At 56.2% G+C, this 25,515-nt stretch overlaps 2 protein-coding genes across 3 annotated transcripts; both read left to right on the top strand.

Annotated features, from left to right (window-relative positions):
• The first annotated feature begins 1,320 nt into the window (after positions 1-1,320).
• On the top strand, positions 1,321-7,533 carry LOC147645905 (maestro heat-like repeat-containing protein family member 7). 2 transcript variants are annotated; one of them, XM_086874132.1, is made up of 16 exons: positions 1,321-2,163; positions 2,263-2,421; positions 2,692-2,756; positions 2,874-3,023; positions 3,212-3,360; positions 3,685-3,832; positions 4,082-4,269; positions 4,359-4,496; positions 4,779-4,893; positions 5,072-5,212; positions 5,404-5,580; positions 5,718-5,873; positions 6,037-6,138; positions 6,484-6,586; positions 6,867-6,923; positions 7,208-7,533. In XM_086874132.1, the coding sequence occupies exons 1-16, from the start codon at positions 2,037-2,039 to the stop codon at positions 7,405-7,407; spliced, it is 2,175 nt and encodes a 724-aa protein (XP_086730258.1). In that variant the 5' UTR covers positions 1,321-2,036; the 3' UTR covers positions 7,408-7,533. The 2 variants fall into 2 exon arrangements, with proteins under 2 accessions (XP_086730258.1, XP_086730257.1); XM_086874131.1 differs by having other exon boundaries at positions 6,037-6,586.
• A 1,069-nt stretch (positions 7,534-8,602) lies between these two features.
• Positions 8,603-16,774, top strand: LOC147645906 (uncharacterized). Its single transcript, XM_086874134.1, has 7 exons — positions 8,603-11,410; positions 11,510-11,662; positions 11,933-11,997; positions 14,313-14,453; positions 15,278-15,827; positions 16,108-16,164; positions 16,449-16,774. The coding sequence occupies exons 1-7, from the start codon at positions 11,287-11,289 to the stop codon at positions 16,646-16,648; spliced, it is 1,290 nt and encodes a 429-aa protein (XP_086730260.1). The 5' UTR covers positions 8,603-11,286; the 3' UTR covers positions 16,649-16,774.
• The last annotated feature ends 8,741 nt before the right edge of the window (positions 16,775-25,515 follow it).

The raw sequence follows: 25,515 nt of genomic DNA on the forward strand, positions 1-25,515 counted from the left end.
AGATCGTCCAGTTGGAGCTCAGCCCGGTGCAGCCCAGGCACAGGCACCAGGCTGGTCCATTTCAGCATCCCAAAGTCTTTGTGGCTCCCTGTGCACCCATTGCTTCCTGAATCCATTCTTGAATTCCCAGTTACTGCTGTGCAGGACATGAGAACACAGGAATAGCTTGTTTGGCTCATTCTTGTGTTTGCTGCTCCTGCCTAAAGGAATCATCAGGACTATATGCTGATGTCATGGCATAGCCCAACAGCAAAGACTTCTTCTGTAGTGTCTAAAACTCAAACCTTGTGTGACTGTTCAGACACTCTAAAATCCAGGGTGAAGATGACAGCTTTGGTATGGAAGAATCCTAGAAATTTTGACATGTGATTTTTCTAGTCAAGGATTTGAATGCCAATGTGGAAACTACAAAAATCTTCAAACTGGTTTTCATTGGCAACCCCTTTGAAATGGCATCAGCACACCTACAGGGGACAGGGTATGACAGCGGGGACAGTACTTGGCAATTCATGGCTTCAAGTGTGGGAGATAAATATTTTGCCTGGGTTCAACCTGAAGTTCAAGTTTTCCCAGGATTTTGATTGATTGGTCATTGCAGGTCAATTTAATAAATGCAAAAGGATGGAAAAGCACAATTTCTGGAGATTGTGCACTAGGGAGAAAATAGGAAGAAAACCTTGAAAACAGTCGGCAGGCTTTGGAAAAATTCTAAAAAGATGTGGGCTTTGGCTGCCCTCTGGCACAGAAGCCCCCCAGGGGTACAGGTCTCTGGGGCAGGAGACGAGTGCCAGCACTGCCAGGGCTCGGGTGGGGTGGCAGGTCTGCCTTGGCGGGGACTCTGCCACACCTGCTGATTTCAGTGCTGGCCGGGCCCCAGGGCTCAGAGCAGCATTCGTGCCCTGGCCCACACGTTCCTTGTCTGTGTCACACCTGCAGGTTTAGAATGGCCACCAGCTGGGACGTGTCCCAAGGAGGCCGTGCCAGCTTCTGTGCAAGGCCCCGTGCCCTTCCTGCTGCGGCTGCGTCGGCAGCCCTGGGGGCTCCTTCTGCTGCCCTGAGCCTGCAGAGCAGGGCAGCGTTGGCTGATGGTTTGAGGCATTCCTAAAGATCCTGTTGGGCTGTCTTAGACCCTTTGGGCAAGAGATTCCTCCCAACCTGGGCCATTTTTGGGGGGATGGGGGCAGGGGGAACCAGGGCAGCTGGCAGGGTGCGTGAGGGCCCTTTGTGACATATGGTCACCATGGGATGGAAAGGGACAGGGTGTCAGAGGGCCCTTTGTGACATGTGGTGGCATAGGAGCTGGCGGTGACAGGACCACGCCACAGTGCTCGGTGCACGCGACGGGACAGGACGCGTCAGAGCGGTGCTGTGAGGAGCCCCCGCACAGCACACTCGTTTGTGTCGGACCCGGAGCTTTTCCGAAGCGTTATTCCAACAGGTGACCTCGAGGCCAGACCACAGGGCTTGCTGACCTGTGGCCTTGCCGAGGCTTCTTTCTTAAGGTTCTGTCAAGGGCAGACCGTGGGACTTGGTGACCCGGGGCTTTTCCGAGGTGTCGCCCATCCCTGCAGTCACTGCCCTTGAGACCAGACCTCAAATCTTGACGAGGAGCCTCCTGTCCTTGTGGCAGGAGCCTTCAAGACACAAGTGCAGGACTTGCTGTCCTGCCGTCTTGCCAGGACTTGAGTCTTGCAGGTGCCTTCCAGGCACGACTGCAGCACTTGCTGACCTGTGGCCTTGCCGAGGCTTCTCAAGGTTCTCTCAAGGCAGACCGTGGGATTTGGTGACCCGGAGCTTTTCCGAGGTGTCGCCCATCCCTGCAGTCACTGCCCTTGAGACCAGACCTCAAACCTTGACGAGGAGCCTCCTGTCCTTGTGGCAGGAGCCCTCAAGACCCAAGTGCAGGACTCGCTGTCCTGCCGTCTTGCCCGGACTTGAGTCTTGCAGGTGCCTTCCAGGCACGACTGCAGGACTTGCTGACTCGGAGCTTTTCTGAGCCATCTCTCCTGCAAGTAGCTATAAATCCAGTCCCTGCCATGGAGCAGCGACCCCCAAGAGTGCCCAAGTTGGCCTGGGTTGAGGAGGAGGAGGAAGGAGAAGGCCCTGGAGCTGTCCTGGCACAGGAGACTGCAGAGGTGCAGGAGTTCCAGGCACCACGGGAGGGTGAGTTGCAGAGCTCGGCCTCAGGGCTAGCGCCTGTTGCCATCTTGGCCCCATCCCATTGCATGCCATGCCATCCCCTGGTGCTGTTCCTATGGAAAGGATGGGAGAGTGTTGAAGATGATATGGAGCAGCGACCCCCAAGAGTGCCCAAGCTGGCCTGGGTGCAGGAGGAGGAGGAGGAGGAAGAGGAAGAAGGCCCTGGAGCTGCCCCAGCACCAGAGACCGAAGAGGTGCAGCAGTTCCGGCCGCTGGAGGAGGGTGAGTGGCAGAGCTGGGCCACAGGGCTGGTGCCTGCGGCCATCTTGGCCCCATCCCATCCCATTGCATCCCATCTCATCCCATCCCACCCTGTCCTGTGGAGACACACCCATGGACAGCATAAAAGAGGGGCTGGGGCTGCCCCCCCAGCAGTGGCCGTGCTCCATCCCCTGGGGCATCCGCGGGGCTGTCCCTGCCTGGGGATCGCAGGGCTGGGCTGCGTTCTCCGGCCTCTCCCGCAGCCCCTCAGCTCTGGCTGCTCTTTGCCAGATGCAGCCATGGCCCAGACACAAGAGCAGGACCTTGGCGGTGGCCTCTTCCGCAGAACAGCGCAGGTACCTGCGGCCATCCCCAACTGGGCTGGGCCTGCTGGCACTGCTCAGCCCAGCAGCACGCCTGGAGCACTCCATGGAACATCCCCGATGTTTCTGTCTCCTGCCCTTCTCCTACAGCTGGTTTGCAGCTTCATCAAGAGAATTCGGGAAGAAGGGACCAGCGCCGTGGCCACTGGGCTCAGACCTTATTCATACATCTTCAACACCAAGGCCACTGCTGCCCTGCTGGATATGCTTGTAGAGGAGGGTTTTTACAGTCAAAAGCAAGTAAGCAGCCTGTGGCCAGGGTTTGATCCTCCAGGGATCGCTTGGCCTCCCAAGCCACGCTTGCTGATCACTCGAAGCCTTTGAGGCCATTGCAGCGTGCTGAGAAGGGAAGCACTTCTCTGGGGAAGCTGGGGACATTCCTGACTCCCTGTGGCAGCTTTCCAAGTCTCCCCTTGTGCTTTCTCCAGGTGCCTGCCATGGTGAGGTACATCCACCAGTGGCTCATGGCCAATCAGTTCTCTGAGCACAGGCTGAACAGGACCCTGCTGGATCTGAGCGAGGCACAGCCCGCTGACGTGGTCATTGCTCTCCTGCGTGTGGCCCCAACGTGTGACAGGTACGGGGCCCACGTGCCCAGAGGGCTCAGGGCTCCTCAGCCCATCAGCCTGCACAGCCTGGCCCAGGTGTCTGACCAACAGAGACTTCCAGGGTCCTGTCTACCTGGGACCTTTCCCAGCCCTGCTACATCGGTCCCCGAGCCTGCTGCCATGCCATGGCCCTCAGGGCCCTGTCCCCACAGGGCTGGGCTGCCTGGCTGCTGCTGCTGGCGAGGGGCAGCAGGCAGAGGCAGAGCTGGCAGCAAGCTCAGCTCCCCCCCACTGCTGCCCAGGCCACGGGGATGTGTCTGAGACCCCCGTGAGACAGAGCTGTCGCCCCGCAGAGCTGCTATGACCATGTGGAAGACCATCTTGTGCTCGCCCAGGACAGCGGAGCGGGCATACCGGATAGTCCTCGATGTGCTGGGGAACTGGCCAGAGCACAGCACGCGCACCTCTGATGGAGACAACACGGGTGTCTTTGCCCTGGCTGTGAGTTTCTGCAACTGGCCTTTGCTCAGCCCATGGCAAGCCACCTCTTCAGCAGCTCTGTTTCCTCCTTCCCCAACTGCATCTCCCTGCCTCAGGCACTGGGCTGAAACCTGGCCTAGGGGCAGCTTCAGGGGCACCAGGCGTGGAGCTCCCCAGGGGTTTCCCCTGACCGCTCCCTGCCACACTCAGGCCCTGCCACCCGCACACCTCGGCACTGAGCGCTGTCTCAGGGTTCTCTGTCCTCTGCAGGCAACTGTGCTGATGTGGAAGATCCTTCAGATGCCCTGCGTCCCACATGTAGTGACGGTGCATTTCCCCCGCCTCTTTGTGCATCTGCTCTTCCAAGTGTTCTTCAGCACTTTGGAGATGCCAGAGGATCTCAATGCCTTCTGGAAGGGATGCCAGGAGCAACACGGCCTTGCCATCAGCCCCAACAGGTGCTCTATCCCACTCCTTCTGTCCCTGCCATGTCTCCACGGCACGAGCCAGTGCTCCCAGCGTGACCTGGGCTTTCCTGTGCACACAGCTTTGCAGTGCAGGCCCTGAAGTCCCTGCTGTGCCAAATGCATCGTGAGGAAGTGGTGGTGGAAATGGAACACAAGCGTGGCTGGGACAAGCTGCTCTCTGCTGACACCCACCACTATGCCGTGGGTCTGCTGGCCAGGTGAGACCCCCTTCTCCCCACTGCCTCTGGCATTTGTGCCCCGTGCTGAGGTTGCCCAACACAGTCCCCACTGTCGTGGGCCAGAGGGCCTCGTCACCGAGGGACGGCTAAGGAGACTGGAAAAGGCTGGGAAAGGAGGGTGCCCACAAGGAGTCACCTCCCCAAGGGCCCAGGTTCCCTATCCTTGCAGGATGGTGCTCAAAGATGTGAACTCTGTCAGTCAGTCCTGGGAGATGTTTGTCCTCCCAGCTCACAGTCTGGGCTACTTTTTCACCCTGGCAGGGAGATGTCGTCTGCCTCTATCCCCTTGTGTTCCCGCATCGTTCCCTACCTGCTCCAGCTGCTCAGCACACAGGAGGCACGCTGGGATCTGCCTGCCCTGGCATTCCTTGTGGAGGTGAGCCTGATGGCCAAAAGTGCCTCCCTGCAGAGCTGCCTGCCACCTCTCTGCCCTCTCATAGCTGCAGCTGCCTGGGACGGTGCCCATGCCTTGTGCTGCTGCCTGGGCCCTGTTTCCTGTCTTGTTTCTGGGCTCCTGCTGGCTGCCTCCCCTGTCACTGCCCTGTGCCTTTCAGATCCTGGACTACCTGGACTTGAGCGAACGCAGCGCTAACAGAGTCCTGGAAATCTTCTCAAGGCACCTGCGGAGCGAGAGCAGGGACAAGCGTCACCTGGCGCTCAGGGCCCTTTTCAAGTTGATTGACGATCCCTCGATGGTGAGAAGTGGGCAGTGGCTGAAGCTGCGCCGGGAAACGCAGTCCCTTGGGCTCGGCTGGGCTTCGGGCCCCGAGGCAGCTGCTGCCAGCTCTCCTGCCTCCTGCTTCTTCCTGAGTGCTTTGGGACAGGCCTTTGGCCTCTTGGCCCTGTGGCAGCAGGGTGGCGTTTCACAGACTTGTCTTCCACACAGGCTGAAAAAATGCGGAGCCTGACTGAAAGTCTTGTAGATTTCCTGTGGGATGCAGATGCAGAGATAGTCAGGATGACAGTCATGGTGCTCAGCTTTATCGTCTTGGACAAGGACATGCTGATACCCAGCCCCATTGCCCTGCAGCTGGCTGAGGCGCTCCTGCCACTCTTTGACCACGTAAGGCTCTGTGCCCCCAGCCGAGGCCACTGGCTGCTGCCCAGACACTTGGTGCCCTGGGGATTCTCAGGCCTGCGCCCTGCTGAGCCCCATGCAGACAGGGCTGAGGTCTTTTTTCCTTCCTTCCTTTCATATAGAATAATAGCCAGGTGCAGCTGGTGTCCATATTATTCTTCCGATCATTGATGACTCTTCTAACAGAAAAGGAAAAAAAGGCCCTGAAGTCACACGTGCACCACAGCCTGCTGCCTCTCTTCTTCCACTGCCATGACGAGAACCAGCAGGTGGCAGAGGTGAGGATTCCTGGGCTGCTGCTGTCACCCGGGGAGGGGGCTCGGCCGCCTCCTGCCCTGGCACCTTGCCGGCTGCAGCCTCCTCCTGGCCTTGGCACACGAATGCGGGCGGGTCCTGTGTCCTGACTTGTGGGGCCATCTGCGGGTCTCTGCTGCTCTCCAGGCTTCTTGGGCAACGCTGCTTTGTGCGGCCGAGTTCCTGAAGAGGAGAGATCTTGAAAGACCTGTGAAAAAGAAGAAGCTGTGGATGATCACCGAGTGCCTGGTAAGGACGGCTTGGAAGGCCCAGCCTCAGCCTGGAGAAGCCCGCTGTCCCCAGCGCTCGGTGTGTGGGGCTGGCAGCTGCGCCCCTGCCCAGTGCCGCCCCCGGGGGCCGCACGGCTTCTTCTTCAGGCTCCTGTGGTCCCGAGCCTGGTTCCGATGGAGCCCCGATCCACTGGGGCTGCAGGGCAGGGCGGCACCGCGGCTCCCTGGGCAGCAGCCGGCCCTCTGCCCCTTGCAGAGCTCGGCGCCAGCGGCTGCTGGCCGGGCCTCAGGGTTGGCCGGGCAGGCAGCGCCTGGCCGAGGGGCAGAGCCCGCGCCAACCCTTCCCTCCTGCCGCTCTCTCCAGCTGGCACAGGACAGGAACCGAGCGGCGGAGGACCTGCGTCGGGCCCTGCCGTACCTGCAGAGCCCACAGGAGCCCCTGCGAGCGGCGGCCATCAGGTTCATCGGTGAGCCACGAGCCCGGGCTCCCTCCCCGCCCCGCCACAGCTCGGCCCCGGCCCCGACTGCTGCCCCGGCAGCGGCACCCGGGCCCGGTGCCCTGGAGCCCCGCCTGCCCTCGGGGCTGCTGCTGCCGGCCTCTGGCAGCCGTGCCCTCGGGCTGAGTCAGGATGCGGCACGAGCCCGGGCTGAGCCCTGCCGGGGCGGGAGGGCGTGTGAGCACAGGGCTGGCAGCGCCGCTGGCAGGGAGCTGTGCCGCTGGGGCCCTGACAGGCTCTGTGTTCCCAGGGATGGCCGGGCGGCTCCTGAGGCGGCAGAAAGAAGACCTGCAGCTAATTTACAAATGTGAGTGAGGGCAGCGGGCTGTCAGCGGGGCTGCTGGGTGGAGCTGCAAGTCCTGGACTGTCTGCGAAGGTCTCTGCTCAATGTGCGGATGAGGGGCGGCGTGGGTGGATCACTCCGAGGTTTCACGTGGGGCATTCGTGGCCAGCAGCTTCGGGCTGATCCCCTTGGTCCCTGCTCCCTGCTGGCCATGGCAAGAGCCGGCTGGGATGGCCCTGGCCGGGGGCTCCCCGTGGGCCTCCGCAGGTCTGGGAATCTGACCGTGGCTCTGTTCATCTCTCTTCCAGCCCTTAAGAACGTGATTTGTGACACCAGCCCTGCCATCGGAAACCTGGCAATTCAAACATTTTACATCACCCAGGCAGTAGAGACGGCTCGATATTCCATCTTGGAGAACCTGCAAGTTCAGCTGCGCAGGGCATGGAGGACACGGCCTCGTCTGTTGGGCCTCAGCTGGCTGCGCTGCTGGAGCTCTGCTGGCAACTGACCCGGCAGGCTCTGTCTGCTGGGGCCACCTGAACCAGCAGAGATTTTTTTTTGTTTCTTAAATATTGTTCTTTTCTTCTTTTCATTTTCTTTTAGGATATAAATATAGTATATATTATAATAGGCAGTCACTTCCCAAGACCTTTATCTTGCTGCCCATGGTGTACAGGGCATAGAGGAAGCGGGGAAAATGTGATTCCACTTGGGGAATCACAGCTCAGCAAGCTGCCCAGGCATGCAGTGGTGCAGGGAAAATGGCCAGAAACCCTTGGCCTTTGGTGGTTCTGCTGAAGGCACAAACGCTGTCTCAGCCAGGAAGCGCCGCCATCTGTGTCCTCGTGCCCGTGTGGTGCTGGCTGGGTTGCTGAGGGCTCCCACGTGCCTCTTGATCCTGCTCCTCTGGAGCTCCTGTGGGGCTGTGGCGCTGCTGCTGGTCCACGCTGGGGGAGACTCTGAGGGAACAGGGCACTGGGAGGCTGTAAATGGATGAGGGTCTGTGGAGGCCCAGGCGGGACAAAAGCGTGGGAAGGCGTGAGGGGCATGTGTGGAGGCTGGAGGCTCCAAAGGGGACAGGAGGCCCCTGAAAGGCCGGACCGGTGGGAAGACCTGAGGAATTGGGTGTCAGAGGGCATAAGCAGCCCCCGGGCAGCCACCTTTTTCCTGACAGCCGGCCGACCTGGCACTTCCCCAGAATGTCTCCCAGGCCTGCAGCAGAAGCCCTCGAGGCTGGGACAACACCCCTCCAGGAGGGTGCGGACAGCCCAAGGTGTGCCCAGGCTGGGCTGGCTGGGGACATGCAGGGCAGGGGGGTGCTGCCAGGCCACGGCCACTGGGTGCCTGCGATAAGGGGCAGTGGGCAGAGGCAGGGCTGGCCGCCAGCCCGGGCCCTCGCGGCTGCCCAGGACACGGTGCTGTGACTGAGGCTCCCCTGACACAGAGCTCGGGGTCCGCAGAGCTGCTGCCACCAAGGGGAGGGTGGTGATGTCTCCTCCAGCAGGGCTGCCCAGTCGCTGCTGCTGAAGCGACTCAGGAGCCCACAGAAACGGCAGCAGAGTGTGCACAGGAACAGCAGCAGAGTGTGCACAGGAACAGCAGCAGAGTGTGCACAGGAACAGCAGCAGCCCCAACGTCGGCACCTGCACAGTGAGGCGTCCGCAGCAGCCGGGTGCCAAACCGGGGGAGGCTGTGGGCACAGTTGCCTTTGGTTTGGCAGAAGGCTTCAGCAGAATTGGCCACAATGGCTTTCTCTTCACTTGCCAGCCTCACAGCAACGCTTGACAGCTTCAGCTGCAGCCTGTGCCCCTGACTGACTTGGATGGCCGTGCTTGAGGGCGGGCTCGCCTTCCACACTCAGGTGTCCCAAGGCAGCGGCATCAGCGCCATCGTGAGAGAGAGAGTAAGAGACTCTGATGGGACATGAGCCCTGTGCTGCAGCTGCCCTCCCTCTCTTCTGTCCAGGCACCTTAAAGACACATGAAACAAAATCCTGGACTTGATTGGAACAAAGGAGTAAGCAGCATGCACTGAAAAAAAGCAGGGACTTACATGGCTTAGTTTTCCACTCCACTTGGAGAATCACAGAATCTCAGAACATTTTGTGTTGCAAAGTATCATAAACATCATCCACTTCCAACCACCCTGCCATGGGCACAGGTGGTGTGCAGACACAACTGTCACTAGAATTGGAAGAACACTTCTCCATGTTGACCTTTTCCTCTCCTGGATTTCAAGCAAAGATGAAAAAATCATCTGGTGAATCACAAATGAATATTGTAGCTCACAGAACTGGCAGCAGGAGTCTCCTGTGGCCCACGGTGTGTCCATTCAGCCATTGTTAGATCGTCCAGTTGGAGCTCAGCCCGGTGCAGCCCAGGCACAGGCACCAGGCTGGTCCATTTCAGCATCCCAAAGTCTTTGTGGCTCCCTGTGCACCCATTGCTTCCTGAATCCATTCTTGAATTCCCAGTTACTGCTGTGCAGGACATGAGAACACAGGAATAGCTTGTTTGGCTCATTCTTGTGTTTGCTGCTCCTGCCTAAAGGAATCATCAGGACTATATGCTGATGTCATGGCATAGCCCAACAGCAAAGACTTCTTCTGTAGTGTCTAAAACTCAAACCTTGTGTGACTGTTCAGACACTCTAAAATCCAGGGTGAAGATGACAGCTTTGGTATGGAAGAATCCTAGAAATTTTGACATGTGATTTTTCTAGTCAAGGATTTGAATGCCAATGTGGAAACTACAAAAATCTTCAAACTGGTTTTCATTGGCAACCCCTTTGAAATGGCATCAGCACACCTACAGGGGACAGGGTATGACAGCGGGGACAGTACTTGGCAATTCATGGCTTCAAGTGTGGGAGATAAATATTTTGCCCGGGTTCAAGCTGAAGTTCAAGTTTTCCCAGGATTTTGATTGATTGGTCATTGCAGGTCAATTTAATAAATGCAAAAGGATGGAAAAGCACAATTTCTGGAGATTGTGCACTAGGGAGAAAATAGGAAGAAAACCTTGAAAACAGTCGGCAGGCTTTGGAAAAATTCTAAAAAGATGTGGGCTTTGGCTGCCCTCTGGCACAGAAGCCCCCCAGGGGTACAGGTCTCTGGGGCAGGAGACGAGTGCCAGCACTGCCAGGGCTCGGGTGGGGTGGCAGGTCTGCCTTGGCGGGGACTCTGCCACACCTGCTGATTTCAGTGCTGGCCGGGCCCCAGGGCTCAGAGCAGCATTCGTGCCCTGGCCCACACGTTCCTTGTCTGTGTCACACCTGCAGGTTTAGAATGGCCACCAGCTGGGACGTGTCCCAAGGAGGCCGTGCCAGCTTCTGTGCAAGGCCCCGTGCCCTTCCTGCTGCGGCTGCGTCGGCAGCCCTGGGGGCTCCTTCTGCTGCCCTGAGCCTGCAGAGCAGGGCAGCGTTGGCTGATGGTTTGAGGCATTCCTAAAGATCCTGTTGGGCTGTCTTAGACCCTTTGGGCAAGAGATTCCTCCCAACCTGGGCCATTTTTGGGGGGATGGGGGCAGGGGGAACCAGGGCAGCTGGCAGGGTGCGTGAGGGCCCTTTGTGACATATGGTCACCATGGGATGGAAAGGGACAGGGTGTCAGAGGGCCCTTTGTGACATGTGGTGGCATAGGAGCTGGCGGTGACAGGACCACGCCACAGTGCTCGGTGCACGCGACGGGACAGGACGCGTCAGAGCGGTGCTGTGAGGAGCCCCCGCACAGCACACTCGTTTGTGTCGGACCCGGAGCTTTTCCGAAGCGTTATTCCAACAGGTGACCTCGAGGCCAGACCACAGGGCTTGCTGACCTGTGGCCTTGCTGAGGCTTCTTTCTTAAGGTTCTGTCAAGGGCAGACCGTGGGACTTGGTGACCCGGGGCTTTTCCGAGGTGTCGCCCATCCCTGCAGTCACTGCCCTTGAGACCAGACCTCAAATCTTGACGAGGAGCCTCCTGTCCTTGTGGCAGGAGCCTTCAAGACACAAGTGCAGGACTTGCTGTCCTGCCGTCTTGCCAGGACTTGAGTCTTGCAGGTGCCTTCCAGGCACGACTGCAGCACTTGCTGACCTGTGGCCTTGCCGAGGCTTCTCTTCTTAAGGTTCTCTCAAGGCAGACCGTGGGATTTGGTGACCCGGAGCTTTTCCGAGGTGTCGCCCATCCCTGCAGTCACTGCCCTTGAGACCAGACCTCAAACCTTGACGAGGAGCCTCCTGTCCTTGTGGCAGGAGCCCTCAAGACACAAGTGCAGGACTTGCTGTTTTGCCGTCTTGCCCGGACCTGAGTCTTGCAGGTGCCTTCCAGACTGCAGGACTTGCTGACTTGCTGACTCGGAGCTTTTCCGAGCCATCTCTCCTGCAAGTAGCTATAAATCCAGTCCCTGCCATGGAGCAGCGACCCCCAAGAGTGCCCAAGTTGGCCTGGGTTGAGGAGGAGGAAGGAGAAGGCCCTGGAGCTGTCCTGGCACAGGAGACTGAAGAGGTGCAGGAGTTCCAGGCTCCACGGGAGGGTGAGTTGCAGAGCTCGGCCTTAGGGCTAGCGCCTGTTGCCAGCTTGGCCCCATCCCATTGCATGCCATGCCATCCCCTGGTGCTGTTCCTATGGAAAGGATGGGAGAGTGTTGAAGATGATATGGAGCAGCGACCCCCAAGAGTGCCCAAGCTGGCCTGGGTGCAGGAGGAGGAGGAAGAGGAAGAAGGCCCTGGAGCTGCCCCAGCACCAGAGACCGAAGAGGTGCAGCAGTTCCGGCCGCTGGAGGAGGGTGAGTGGCAGAGCTGGGCCACAGGGCTGGTGCCTGCGGCCATCTTGGCCCCATCCCATCCCATTGCATCCCATCTCATCCCATCCCACCCTGTCCTGTGGAGACACACCCATGGACAGCATAAAAGAGGGGCTGGGGCTGCCCCCCCAGCAGTGGCCGTGCTCCATCCCCTGGGGCATCCGCGGGGCTGTCCCTGCCGGGGGATCGCAGGGCTGGGCTGCGTTCTCCGGCCTCTCCCGCAGCCCCTCAGCTCTGGCTGCTCTTTGCCAGATGCAGCTATGGCCCAGACACAAGAGCAGGACCTTGGTGGTGGCCTCTTCCGCAGAACAGCGCAGGTACCTGCGGCCATCCCCAACTGGGCTGGGCCTGCTGGCACTGCTCAGCCCAGCAGCACGCCTGGAGCACTCCATGGAACATCCCCGATGTTTCTGTCTCCTGCCCTTCTCCTACAGCTGGTTTGCAGCTTCATCAAGAGAATTCGGGAAGAAGGGACCAGCGCCATGGCCACTGGGCTCAGACCTTATTCATACATCTTCAACACCAAGGCCACTGCTGCCCTGCTGGATATGCTTGTAGAGGAGGGTTTTTACAGTCAAAAGCAAGTAAGCAGCCTGTGGCCAGGGTTTGATCCTCCAGGGATCGCTTGGCCTCCCAAGCCACGCTTGCTGATCACTCAAAGCCTTTGAGGCCATTGCAGCGTGCTGAGAAGTGAAGCACTTCTCTGGGGAAGCTGGGGACATTCCTGACTCCCTGTGGCAGCTTTCCAAGTCTCCCCTTGTGCTTTCTCCAGGTGCCTGCCATGGTGAGGTACATCCACCAGTGGCTCATGGCCAATCAGTTCTCTGAGCACAGGCTGAACAGGACCCTGCTGGATCTGAGCGAGGCACAGCCCGCTGACGTGGTCATTGCTCTCCTGCGTGTGGCCCCAACGTGTGACAGGTACGGGGCCCACGTGCCCAGAGGGCTCAGGGCTCCTCAGCCCATCAGCCTGCACAGCCTGGCCCAGGTGTCTGACCAACAGAGACTTCCAGGGTCCTGTCTACCTGGGACCTTTCCCAGCCCTGCTACATCGGTCCCCGAGCCTGCTGCCATGCCATGGCCCTCAGGGCCCTGTCCCCACAGGGCTGGGCTGCCTGGCTGCTGCTGCTGGCGAGGGGCAGCAGGCAGAGGCAGAGCTGGCAGCAAGCTCAGCTCCCCCCCACTGCTGCCCAGGCCACGGGGATGTGTCTGAGACCCCCGTGAGACAGAGCTGTCGCCCCGCAGAGCTGCTATGACCATGTGGAAGACCATCTTGTGCTCGCCCAGGACAGCGGAGCGGGCATACCGGATAGTCCTCGATGTGCTGGGGAACTGGCCAGAGCACAGCACGCGCACCTCTGATGGAGACAACACGGGTGTCTTTGCCCTGGCTGTGAGTTTCTGCAACTGGCCTTTGCTCAGCCCCTGGCAAGCCACCTCTTCAGCAGCTCTGTTTCCTCCTTCCCCAACTGCATCTCCCTGCCTCAGGCACTGGGCTGAAACCTGGCCTAGGGGCAGCTTCAGGGGCACCAGGCGTGGAGCTCCCCAGGGGTTTCCCCTGACCGCTCCCTGCCACACTCAGGCCCTGCCACCCGCACACCTCGGCACTGAGCGCTGTCTCAGGGTTCTCTGTCCTCTGCAGGCAACTGTGCTGATGTGGAAGATCCTTCAGATGCCCTGCGTCCCACATGTAGTGACGGTGCATTTCCCCCGCCTCTTTGTGCATCTGCTCTTCCAAGTGTTCTTCAGCACTTTGGAGATGCCAGAGGATCTCAATGCCTTCTGGAAGGGATGCCAGGAGCAACACGGCCTTGCCATCAGCCCCAACAGGTGCTCTATCCCACTCCTCCTGTCCCTGCCATGTCTCCACGGCACGAGCCAGTGCTCCCAGCGTGACCTGGGCTTTGCTGTGCACACAGCTTTGCAGTGCAGGCCCTGAAGTCCCTGCTTTGCCAAATGCATCGTGAGGAAGTGGTGGTGGAAATGGAACACAAGCGTGGCTGGGACAAGCTGCTCTCTGCTGACACCCACCACTATGCCGTGGGTCTGCTGGCCAGGTGAGACCCCCTTCTCCCCACTGCCTCTGGCATTTGTGCCCCGTGCTGAGGTTGCCCAACACAGTCCCCACTGTCGTGGGCCAGAGGGCCTCGTCACCGAGGGACGGCTAGGGAGACTGGAAAAGGCTGGGAAAGGAGGGTGCCCACAAGGAGTCACCTCCCCAAGGGCCCAGGTCCCCTATCCTTGCAGGATGGTGCTCAAAGATCTGAACTCTGTCAATCAGTCCTGGGAGATGTTTGTCCTCCCAGCTCACAGTCTGGGCTACTTTTTCACCCTGGCAGGGAGATGTCGTCTGCCTCTATCCCCTTGTGTTCCCGCATCGTTCCCTACCTGCTCCAGCTGCTCAGCACACAGGAGGCACGCTGGGATCTGCCTGCCCTGGCATTCCTTGTGGAGGTGAGCCTGATGGCCAAAAGTGCCTCCCTGCAGAGCTGCCTGCCACCTCTCTGCCCTCTCATAGCTGCAGCTGCCTGGGACGGTGCCCATGCCTTGTGCTGCTGCCCGGGCCCTGTTTCCTGTCTTGTTTCTGGGCTCCTGCCGGCTGCCTCCCCTGTCACTGCCCTGTGCCTTTCAGATCCTGGACTACCTGGACTTGAGCGAACGCAGCGCTAACAGAGTCCTGGAAATCTTCTCAAGGCACCTGCGGAGCGAGAGCAGGGACAAGCGTCACCTGGCGCTCAGGGCCCTTTTCAAGTTGATTGACGATCCCTCGATGGTGAGAAGTGGGCAGTGGCTGAAGCTGCGCCGGGAAACGCAGTCCCTTGGGCTCGGCTGGGCTTCGGGCCCCGAGGCAGCTGCTGCCAGCTCTCCTGCCTCCTGCTTCTTCCTGAGTGCTTTGGGACAGGCCTTTGGCCTCTTGGCCCTGTGGCAGCAGGGTGGCGTTTCACAGACTTGTCTTCCACACAGGCTGAAAAAATGCGGAGCCTGACTGAAAGTCTTGTAAATTTCCTGTGGGATGCAGATGGAGAGATAGTCAGGATGACAGTCGTGGTGCTCAGCTTTATCGTCTTGGACAAGGACATGCTGATACCCAGCCCCATTGCCCTGCAGCTGGCTGAGGCGCTCCTGCCACTCTTTGACCACGTAAGGCTCTGTGCCCCCAGCCGAGGCCACTGGCTGCTGCCCAGACACTTGGTGCCCTGGGGATTCTCAGGCCTGCGCCCTGCTGAGCCCCATGCAGACAGGGCTGAGGTCTTTTTTCCTTCCTTCCTTTCATATAGGATAATAGCCAGGTGCAGCTGGTGTCCATATTATTCTTCCGATCATTGATGACTCTTCTAACAGAAAAGGAAAAAAAGGCCCTGAAGTCACACGTGCACCACAGCCTGCTGCCTCTCTTCTTCCACTGCCATGACGAGAACCAGCAGGTGGCAGAGGTGAGGATTCCTGGGCTGCTGCTGTCACCCGGGGAGGGGGCTCGGCCGCCTCCTGCCCTGCCACCTTGCCGGCTGCAGCCTCCTCCTGGCCTTGGCACACGAATGCGGGCGGGTCCTGTGTCCTGACTTGTGGGGCCATCTGCGGGTCTCTGCTGCTCTCCAGGCTTCTTGGGCAACGCTGCTTTGTGCGGCCGAGTTCCTGAAGAGGAGAGATCTTGAAAGACCTGTGAAAAAGAAGAAGCTGTGGATGATCACCGAGTGCCTGGTAAGGACGGCTTGGAAGGCCCAGCCTCAGCCTGGAGAAGCCCGCTGTCCCCAGCGCTCGGTGTGTGGGGCTGGCAGCTGCGCCCCTGCCCAGTGCCGCCCCCGGGGGCCGCACGGCTTCTTCTTCAGGCTCCTGTGGTCCCGAGCCTGGTTCCGATGGAGCCCCGATCCACTGGGGCTGCAGGGCAGGGCGGCACCGCGGCTCCCTGGGCAGCAGCCGGCCCTCTGCCCCTTGCAGAGCTCGGCGCCAGCGGCTGCTGGCCGGGCCTCAGGGTTGGCCGGGCAGGCAGCGCCTGGCCGAGGGGCAGAGCCCGCGCCAACCCTTCCCTCCTGCCGCTCTCTCCAGCTGGCACAGGACAGGAACCGAGCGGCGGAGGACCTGCGTCGGGCCCTGCCGTACCTGCAGAGCCCACAGGAGCCCCTGCGAGCGGCGGCCATCAGGTTCATCGGTGAGCCACGAGCCCGGGCTCCCTCCCCGCCCCGCCACAGCTCGGCCCCGGCCCCGACTGCTGCCCCGGCAGCGGCACCCGGGCCCCACGCCCTGGAGCCCCGCCTGCCCTCGGGGCTGCTGCTGCCGGCCTCTGGCAGCCGTGCCCTTGGGCTGAGTCAGGATGCGGCACGGGCCCGGGCTGAGCCCTGCCGGGGCGGGAGGGCGTGTGAGCACAGGGCTGGCAGCGCCGCTGGCAGGGAGCTGTGCCGCTGGGGCCCTGACAGGCTCTGTGTTCCCAGGGATGGCCGGGCGGCTCCTGAGGCGGCAGAAAGAAGACCTGCAGCTAATTTACAAATGTGAGTGAGGGCAGCGGGCTGTCAGCGGGGCTGCTGGGTGGAGCTGCAAGTCCTGGACTGTCTGCGAAGGTCTCTGCTCAATGTGCGGATGAGGGGCGGCGTGGGTGGATCACTCCGAGGTTTCACGTGGGACATTCGTGGCCAGCAGCTTCGGGCTGATCCCCTTGGTCCCTGCTCCCTGCTGGCCATGGCAAGAGCCGGCTGGGATGGCCCTGGCCGGGGGCTCTCCGTGGGCCTCCGCAGGTCTGGGAATCTGACCGTGGCTCTCTTCATCTCTCTTCCAGCCCTTAAGAACGTGGTTTGTGACACCAGCCCTGCCATCGGAAACCTGGCAATTCAAACATTTTACATCACCCAGGCAGTAGAGACGGCTCGATATTCCATCTTGGAGAACCTGCAAGTTGAGCTGCGCAGGGCATGGAGGACATGGCCTCGTCTGTTGGGCCTCAGCTGGCTGCGCTGCTGGAGCTCTGCTGGCAACTGACCCGGCAGGCTCTGTCTGCTAGGGCCACCTGAACCAGCAGAGATTTTTTTTTGTTTCTTAAATATTGTTCTTTTCTTCTTTTCATTTTCTTTTAGGATATAAATATAGTATATATTATAATAGGCAGTCACTTCCCAAGACCTTTATCTTGCTGCCCATGGTGTACAGGGCATAGAGGAAGCGGGGAAAATGTGATTCCACTTGGGGAATCACAGCTCAGCAAGCTGCCCAGGCATGCAGTGGTGCAGGGAAAATGGCCAGAAACCCTTGGCCTTTGGTGGTTCTGCTGAAGGCACAAACGCTGTCTCAGCCAGGAAGCGCCGCCATCTGTGTCCTCGTGCCCGTGTGGTGCTGGCTGGGTTGCTGAGGGCTCCCACGTGCCTCTTGATCCTGCTCCTCTGGAGCTCCTGTGGGGCTGTGGCGCTGCTGCTGGTCCACGCTGGGGGAGACTCTGAGGGAACAGGGCACTGGGAGGCTGTAAATGGATGAGGGTCTGTGGAGGCCCAGGCGGGACAAAAGCGTGGGAAGGCGTGAGGGGCATGTGTGGAGGCTGGAGGCTCCAAAGGGGACAGGAGGCCCCTGAAAGGCCGGACCGGTGGGAAGACCTGAGGAATTGGGTGTCAGAGGGCATAAGCAGCCCCCGGGCAGCCACCTTTTTCCTGACAGCCGGCTGACCTGGCACTTCCCCAGAATGTCTCCCAGGCCTGCAGCAGAAGCCCTCGAGGCTGGGACAACACCCCTCCAGGAGGGTGCGGACAGCCCAAGGTGTGCCCAGGCTGGGCTGGCTGGGGACATGCAGGGCAGGGGGGTGCTGCCGGCCCATGGCCACTGGGTGCCTGCGATAAGGGGCAGTGGGCAGAGGCAGGGCTGGCCGCCAGCCCGGGCCCTCGCGGCTGCCCAGGACACGGTGCTGTGACCGAGGCTCCCCTGACACAGAGCTCAGGGTCCGCAGAGCCGCTGCCACCAAGGGGAGGGTGGTGATGTCTCCTCCAGCAGGGCTGCCCAGTCGCTGCTGTTGAAGCGACTCAGGAGCCCACAGAAGCAGCAGCAGAGTGTGCACAGGAACAGCAGCAGAGTGTGCACAGGAACAGCAGCAGAGTGTGCACAGGAACAGCAGCAGCCCCAACGTCGGCACCTGCACAGTGAGGCATCTGCAGCAGCTGAGTGCCAAACCGGGGGAGGCTGTGGGCACAGTTGCCTTTGGTTTGGCAGAAGGCTTCAGCAGAATTGGCCACAATGGCTTTCTCTTCACTTGCCAGCCTCACAGCAACGCTTGGCAGCTTCAGCTGCAGCCTGTGCCCCTGACTGACTTGGATGGCCGTGCTTGAGGGCGGGCTCGCCTTCTACATATCATGTGTTGTTGTAGTGTGTCTAAAAATCTTTGTATCTCCCAAGAGTAAAACTCACCTCTGTTTTGTGTAATGTTAGTTCCTACCTGAGAACCTTCTCCCTTCCCCCTTCCCATTGGCTGTGACCTCTCTGTATCCCCCGATCACCCCCACCCCTTTGTATAAGAGATAAGACCCAGGGCATTTCTGTCTCTTTCTTGCCCCGGATGGACGACAGACAATAAACCTGCAATTTGGATTATTCCAGCAAGTTTGGGCCTCCTGTGTCTAGATACTTTGAGTCCGTGTTGTATCCACTTATCCCTCCGGCCCCTGTTCCCCAGGGAGAAGGGGCAGGGAGAGAGAGAGTTACACCCCTTGCTCCTGCAGAGGGGCAGGGAGAGGGGTGTCCCGGCCCTGCCTCCCGATGGGGGGGTGCCAGCCTACCGAGCCTGGCGTGGCAGGGTGCGGGCCCCCGCCTGGCTCCTGCAGGGGAGGAGCTGGGTCTCTCCACAGGCTTGGTGAGGGAATGGAGCCCCCAGAGCCCAGCGTGGGGGGGTGCAGGCAGAGAAACCCAGGGAATACCAGCCCTGGAGAAGATGAATGTATGCTAACAGCGGCTCCTGTAGTATACAATAGCAGCTGATATTCAAGTCAGTTATGTTAATATTAACCAGCTGCCATCTGATAGTTTCTTACAGTTTGTAGATCGACTGAGACTACAGATACAGAGACAAGTTAAAGAACCAGTGGCCCAGACAGAACCGCTTCAAGAAATGGCCCAAAGAAATGCCAACGACGCTTGTCATAGAGCAATTCTGAGTCTACCTATTAACCCTCCACCCACCATAGCAGATATGATTGAAGCCATGTGCCCAGAAAGCAGACTTGTACAGTGTACACGGCAAGAAACCAGGCAACCCAAGGACAGTGGCAGCAGTGACAGCAGGAATGAATAAGCCACAGATGTCACCAGAACAGCTGCAGCACATCGTCTGTTTCCAGTGCAAGAGGCCAGGACATTTTGCAAGGAACTGTCCTCAAACCCAGCAACAAGGGAAACACTAGAAAGAAGCTCTAGCCAGTCAACCAAGAAACTAAAGTCTCAGCGCTTTTCTGTCAAGCGCAGAGACATAAAAATGACAGACCTGAAGCAGAAAAAAGACTCTATTTTAATGGGAAAAGGGGAGGAAAGGGAGCGGGCTGAGAGGCTGCAGAAATATAATTGTGAGGAAGGTTTGCCTAATAAGGTCTGGCAACCGCAAAAGTGATTCAGTAAGTGATTTGTAACTTGTCATGAGGTGACTTTACCTTTAAGGTGGTTTTAAGAGCTAAGGAAGTTGAAGTTGCTGGTGGCTGATGAGAGTCTTTTCTCCTGACCAATTATCGGTCATTACTGGGAATTGACAGCAGTTTTGAGCATTGAAAAGGGAGATCAACTTGTGAACCCTACCTTAAGATGTAAAGTCAGAGCACTCTTGGGCTCTTTGTTTCCTGGCTGTGAAAGGTAACAGAGCTCCAGGCCTCCCGTTCTCTGCCCGGCCATGTGGCCGGGCGGGGGCTGGGCTGGACCCAGCGGCTCTCGGCCGGGAGATGGGGGCTTGCGGGGGGCTTTCCCCGGGCTCTGGCCAAGCCAAGCCGATCTCTGGCTCGGCTGCAGGTTTTGCTGTGACTAAATTTACTAGAGACTGCCGAGTGAAGAAAGAAAGAGGCTCTGAACCTGCGGCGGGCTAAGGCGGCGACTACACTTTCCAGAACAGCCATGAGGAATCTTCTATCAATGACAGCTCCAGCTCCTGCACTGACAGAAGTCACAGAACCATCTACAAAGCCTGGGCAAGATTTTAACCCTTTCATTACCCAGATGAGACTTGCAGATTAATCTTTTTATCCAGAGAGGGAAAAAGAGAGTGATCAACATGAAAAGAGACTTTATAAACTACCAGTGACAGAAAAGAAAAGAAGCTTCAGAAAAGGTAGAGAATAAGGAGGTGCTTTAATTAAGATGAAATATTTTTCTGTTCAAGTTATGGAGATGGACAATAAAGTCCTGAAAGAACTCCTTTAATTCATGATAGAGTATGTAGGGAGGAATAAAGTGTTCAAAGTGTAAATTTTGAGTAAAAAGTAGAGTAATTGTGGTACAGTGAAGTGCTGGAGGATTTGAAGCCTTGAGAGGCAATGAGAAAACTGTTTTCTAGTGAAGCTTACAGAGACAGATGAAGAAGACTTTTGCTTTTGAATAACTCGTCCTTAAAATGCCATCCCTAGACTCATGGCCCATACACACTTCAGAGTGATGTGAAGTGGGAGGAGTGAGCTCTGATAACAGCAGTTCTGGGCAGCTGACATCAGGGCAATAGAAAACTATAACAGAAGTAGTTTTCTAGTGAGAAACTCCATAAATTAACAGAAAGAGACTTCTGTTTCTCTACAAAGACTGGTGAAAAGACTGTAGTAGGAATTGGGACTGTTCTAACCATCCAAGTTCCAAAGTTTTTGTCTCTGTGGTCATGTGAACAAGGGAATAGTGGGTAGTGGGGGATAAAAAAGGTTTTTCTGGAAGTTTATTCTGTTGTTCTTATTATTGCAGTTTGTGAATAAACGTTCTTTATTCCTTTTAAGTTTTATGCCTGTTTTGCTCTTGTTCTAATCCATATCTCACAGCAAGAAATAAGTAATTTTCTTAGTTACTGGTTTAAAACCACGACATAACTTCTAAAGCTTTTTGCTTCAGATCTGATCGTTGGACTGTCATTGGAGTAGACTTGCAGGATAATTCACAAGACCCGTCTGGACTGGATAGTAGGTATTTTGCTATTGGAGACACAGCACATTCACCAATAGAGATTGAGGTGGCTCCCATGACAATTAAGGGAGACCTAACACACCTCACTCTCTTAGCTAGGTGCCCTCAACCACCTTTCTATGTAGACAAAGGGCAGGTAATAGCCCAGGTGATCCCTGTTTCAACAGAAATCCCAGTAGATGACAAAGCACCAGGAGTCTACTGGACAGAAGTAGTGGGTGAAGACAAACCCATTATGGGATGGAACTTAACACATAAATCAGAACATCTCCATGTAGAAGGGTTAATTGATATTGGGGCAGATGTGACTATCATACCTGAAAAGGTGTGGCCCTCACATTGGGAACTGTAACCCATGGCAGGAAAAATACAGGGTGTTGGAGGAATGAAACTGGCTAAAATTGCTAAAGGTATCGTCCAGATTGAAGGTCCGGAGGGTAGGTTAGCTAGTGTCCGACCTTTTGTTATTGACTACAAGTGCCCGCTGTGGGGAAGAGACACCATGTCCCAGTGGGGAGTGAAATTATCAATTCCTGAGACACCTCTGGATTTTTGATGGAGGCCACTGTAGAGTGTCCTGTCCAAAAGTTATCTTGGTGTCCTGGTTTAGGGCAGATTTGGGAGAAAACCTCCAGTGGGGCTCCCCCAGGGAAGCAAACCCACGTGGCCCTTTTCTCCCACCCTCCAACCGGTTCGGGAAGAGATTTCTCTGAGTGAAATGGAAAAAACCTGTTTATTTCACATCCACAGCACTACCCGGCACAAGAATGAACGATATCAAATTACAAAACCTCTTGCCGTTCAGAAGAGATGACAAACTTCAGAGGGTCTCTTTGTTGTGGGTGTTTGCTCTGTTATCAGTCTCTCTGGTGTTGGAAAATGCCGCTGCCCAGGCTGGGCTCCCGGTAGTCCACGGGTGCAAACTCCCGGTGCTCCCTCGAGTCCCCAGTTCAGAGCAGGTTCGATTTGCTTCAGAAAAGGGGAAAGAAAACAGTCCAGGAAGACCTCTCTGCTCTGGCTAGCTGGAAAGCCAAAGCGATCTGTGTCTTGTTGTCTGTCTGTGTGGAAGTCAAAACTCCCGATGCGGGGGGAGCAAGTACAGTCTCTGATAACAGACTCGGTGCTTCTTTTCCACTCACTTTTACTCTTAGATGAAATTTTAAGAATACAGAACCTGTGTCTGGGTTAGGTGGATGAATGGGGATACAATTTAACCTCCTAATCTACCCAAGACACTTGGGTAGATAATAATCCAGTTTGAGTGAACCAGTGGCCTCTCAGCAGACAAAAACTTGGGGCGCTAGAAAACTTAGAACAATAATTGGCCAAATGACACATAGTAGAAACAATCAGCCCTTGGAATTCCCCGGTGTTTGTAATAAAAAAGCCAGGGAAGGATAAATGGCACCTCCTTCAGGATTTGAGAGAAAGAAACAAAAAAATAGAGGACATGGGGTCTCTTCAACCAGGTATGCCATCCCCAACTATGTTACCACAAAATTGGCTCCTAGCAGTACTGGATATTAAAGATTGGTTTTTTCAAATTCCCCTGCGCCCAGCTGATGCGCCAAGGTTTGCCTTTTCCATTCCCACAATTAACCGAGAAGCCCCAATGAAAGGGTACCACTGGACAGTTATTACCTCAGGGGATGAAAGCAAGCCCCTTCATCTGCCAGTGGTATGTGGGGTCTTTGCCGTCCTCAGTGCGTGCTGAAAAGAGAGATGCCATCATTTTGCATTACATGGACGATGTTTTGGTATGCTGTCCCAAACACAACATGCTGCAAGACACCCTTGACCTAGTGGTTAAAGTTTTAACCTCTGCTGGATTCCAATTGCAGGAAGACAAAGTTCAAAGGATGCCACCTTGGAAATACCTGGGCCTGGAAATTACCGCAAGGATGGTTGTTGCACAAAAATTGGAAATTATTGGTAATTCTAAAACTCTAGCAGATCTCCATTCCCTATGCGGGTCACTAAACTGGGTCAGACCCCGGCTATGTCTCACCAATGAGGACCTGGGCCCCCTGCTCAATTTATTGAAAGGGGAGAGAGAGCTGCTGTCTCCCAGGGAGCTGACTCCAGAAGCAAAAATTGTGATTGAAAAGGCACAAAAGGCCTTGACAGAAAGACAGGCACATCGCTTCAAACCTGAGCTGCCTTTCAAATTTATTATCCTGGGGAAATTGCCACACCTACCTGGGTTAATATTCCAGTGGGCCGAGGGGCAGAGAGATCCACTCTTAATAACAGAATGGGTTTTCCTCTCTCATCAATGACCCAAAACTATCACCAAGCCACAAGAGCTGATGGCTCAGCTGATTCAGTTGGCCAGGGTAAGGCTGCATGAACTGGCAGGTTGTGACTTTATGTGTATTCACCTCCCAGTCAGGCTCTCTGGAGAAGGCAAAAACTCCCCTGAGAGACTGACCAAAGAGATGTTTGAGCATCTGCTGCAGAGCAATGCTACCCTCCAGTTTGCTCTGGACAGCTCTAGTGGGCAAATTTCAGTTCATGCGCCAGCACACAAATTGTTTCATGAGGAATTCCACCTCATTCCTTGTGAGAAAAGGAGCCAAAGGCCACTCAAAGCTCTCACAGTGTTCACTGATGCATCTGGGACATCTCACAAGTCGGTGATGACTTGGAGAAATCCACAGACTCAGCTTTGGGAAGCTGATGTTGAGTTTGTAGAGGGGTCACCCCAGATAGCTGAACTGGCTGCGGCCATAAGAGCCTTTGAGAAGTTTTCAGAACCGATTAATTTGGTTACTGACTCAGCCTACGTAGCAGGAGTGGTGTCCAGAGCGGAGCAGGCAGTTCTCAAGGACATTGAGAACGAACATCTCTTTAGATTGCTTTCAAAACTGATTTATTTGGTTTCAAATCGAGAGCAACCTTTCTATCTGATGCTTATAAAGTTGCATACCCCATTGCCAGGTGAAATCGCTGAGGGAAACCGGGAGGCTGATTCCCTTGCTGCCCCAGCTGAAAAGGCACGTCTCCCAGATGTGTTCCAACAGGCAAAGATAAGTCACCAGCAATACCATCAAAATGTGCCAGGACTGATTCATCAGCTCCAGCTGACACGGGGTCAGGCTAAAGCCATCGTGGCTACCTGTCCCAGTTGTCAGCTCCAGGCAGTGCCATCATTAGGCCTGGGGGTTAATCCCCGAGGAATTGAAAGCTGTGAAGTGTGGCCAACAGATATCACTGACATCCCCAGTTTTGGTCACCTTAAGTATGTACACGTGAGCATTGATACATACTCAGGAGCAGTGTATGCCTCTGCTCATGCAGGAGAAAAATCTGTACATGCCAAACAACACTTAGTACAGGCCTTTTCTGTATTGGGAATCCCTAAAGAAATTAAAACAGATAATGGCCCAGCGTATCAATCCAAGGAGTTCCTGGAATTTGTCCAGCAGTGAGGAATGGAACATAAAACTGGCATCCCCCACTCCTCCACAGGTCAAGCTGTGATTGAGTTTGCACACCAGACGCTCAAACAAGTCCTAGCCAGGTAAGGTAGCGAGGCAGTGTGGATGTCTCCACAACAAAAACCCTGTAAAACTCTGCTTGCCATTAATTTCCTAAACTGCTCATTTGAAAACATGAAGCCTCCTGTGACTCGGCATTTTAACAGTGATGATCAGTTTTAATTGTCACAGCGTCCACCAGTTTTAATCAGGGACCCTGAAACTTGGCAAACCAAGGGCCCCTATGAACTTGTCACCTGGGGGCGTGGTTACACATGTGTCTCCACCCCTGCCGGCCCCTGATGGATTCCTCAGAAACGGGTAAAACCTTTTGTTCCAAAGAATCCAGCCCCAGCAATAAGAGATGAGAAGCAAGTGGCTGTTGCTTCCAAGAGAAGACGCCACCGAAGAGAGCAAGAAGAAACCTTTCTAGCCTCTGACCTGCATGCTTTGGCAGTAAATAAGTTTCCAAAAATGTCTGTTTCCTTGTTTTTAGAAATAACCTACCTCTCACTCAAATCCATGATGAGCCTTAACCCTGCTGTCATCCTGCTCGCACTGAGCAGCCTGACAGCGGCCTGGATCGTCGCACAGCCACGCCAGGACATCTGGGTGACCCTGGCACAAACACTTCATCAAGAAAACATATGTCTATCTACTTGAGCAGCGAAAAATCCTATGTCTACCTGCCTGGTAGGAATTCCATTGCAGCATGATGAATTTACCCATCGCTTTAATACACTGACTCCTGAAGCAGGTAATGAATTTCCACAGCACTCAAATAGAAGCAGAGTTTAAAAACCCCGTCAAAGAGTGGCTGCCACATTTTCCTAAGGCAAGCCAGGAACCCCAGGAGTTAGAGCTACTGGGTTCCTCTCCAGCATTACACTGTGTACACTTTAGGGTCAGTCTTCCAATTAATAAAGAAACCTTCCACAATATAGTACAATATTGAGAAGAATTCACAGCAAAAAGGTGGTGCCACGTCCTAAGCTACATCAAAAGTGCACTCCTCAGCTCATACACATCCCAAAAGCCTCCCCAAAGGACTGTTCCTCATTTGTGGGGATAGCGCATGGGCAGGAATTCCACCCTGTCTCCTCGGAGGGCTGTGTACCAGAGGGCGTCTATCACTGTTAGCGCCCAATCAAATATTAATTGGCGAATGGACCAATAAAAATAATTTGACGAGGAAAATTCAGAAGAGAAGTGCTACAAATTTAGATGAGAATTGTGATTCGGAGATTTTTC

Source organism: Cyanistes caeruleus, unplaced genomic scaffold, assembly GCF_971803275.1.
Source record: "Cyanistes caeruleus unplaced genomic scaffold, bCyaCae1.hap1.1 HAP1_SCAFFOLD_145, whole genome shotgun sequence".
Taxonomy (NCBI): Eukaryota; Metazoa; Chordata; class Aves; order Passeriformes; family Paridae; genus Cyanistes; species Cyanistes caeruleus.

Excerpts from the sequence above, each read along its gene's own strand:
- LOC147645905 (XM_086874131.1), top strand. The coding sequence starts at position 2,037 with ATGGAGCAGCGACCCCCAAGAGTGCCCAAGTTGGCCTGGGTTGAGGAG. Across the intron at positions 3,833-4,081 it reads CGGGTGTCTTTGCCCTGGCT|GCAACTGTGCTGATGTGGAA; the intron begins GTGAGTTTCTGC and ends TGTCCTCTGCAG. Across the intron at positions 5,581-5,717 it reads TCCTGCCACTCTTTGACCAC|AATAATAGCCAGGTGCAGCT; the intron begins GTAAGGCTCTGT and ends CCTTTCATATAG.
- LOC147645906 (XM_086874134.1), top strand. The coding sequence starts at position 11,287 with ATGGAGCAGCGACCCCCAAGAGTGCCCAAGTTGGCCTGGGTTGAGGAG. Across the intron at positions 11,663-11,932 it reads GTTCCGGCCGCTGGAGGAGG|ATGCAGCTATGGCCCAGACA; the intron begins GTGAGTGGCAGA and ends GCTCTTTGCCAG. Across the intron at positions 14,454-15,277 it reads TGATTGACGATCCCTCGATG|GCTTCTTGGGCAACGCTGCT; the intron begins GTGAGAAGTGGG and ends GCTGCTCTCCAG.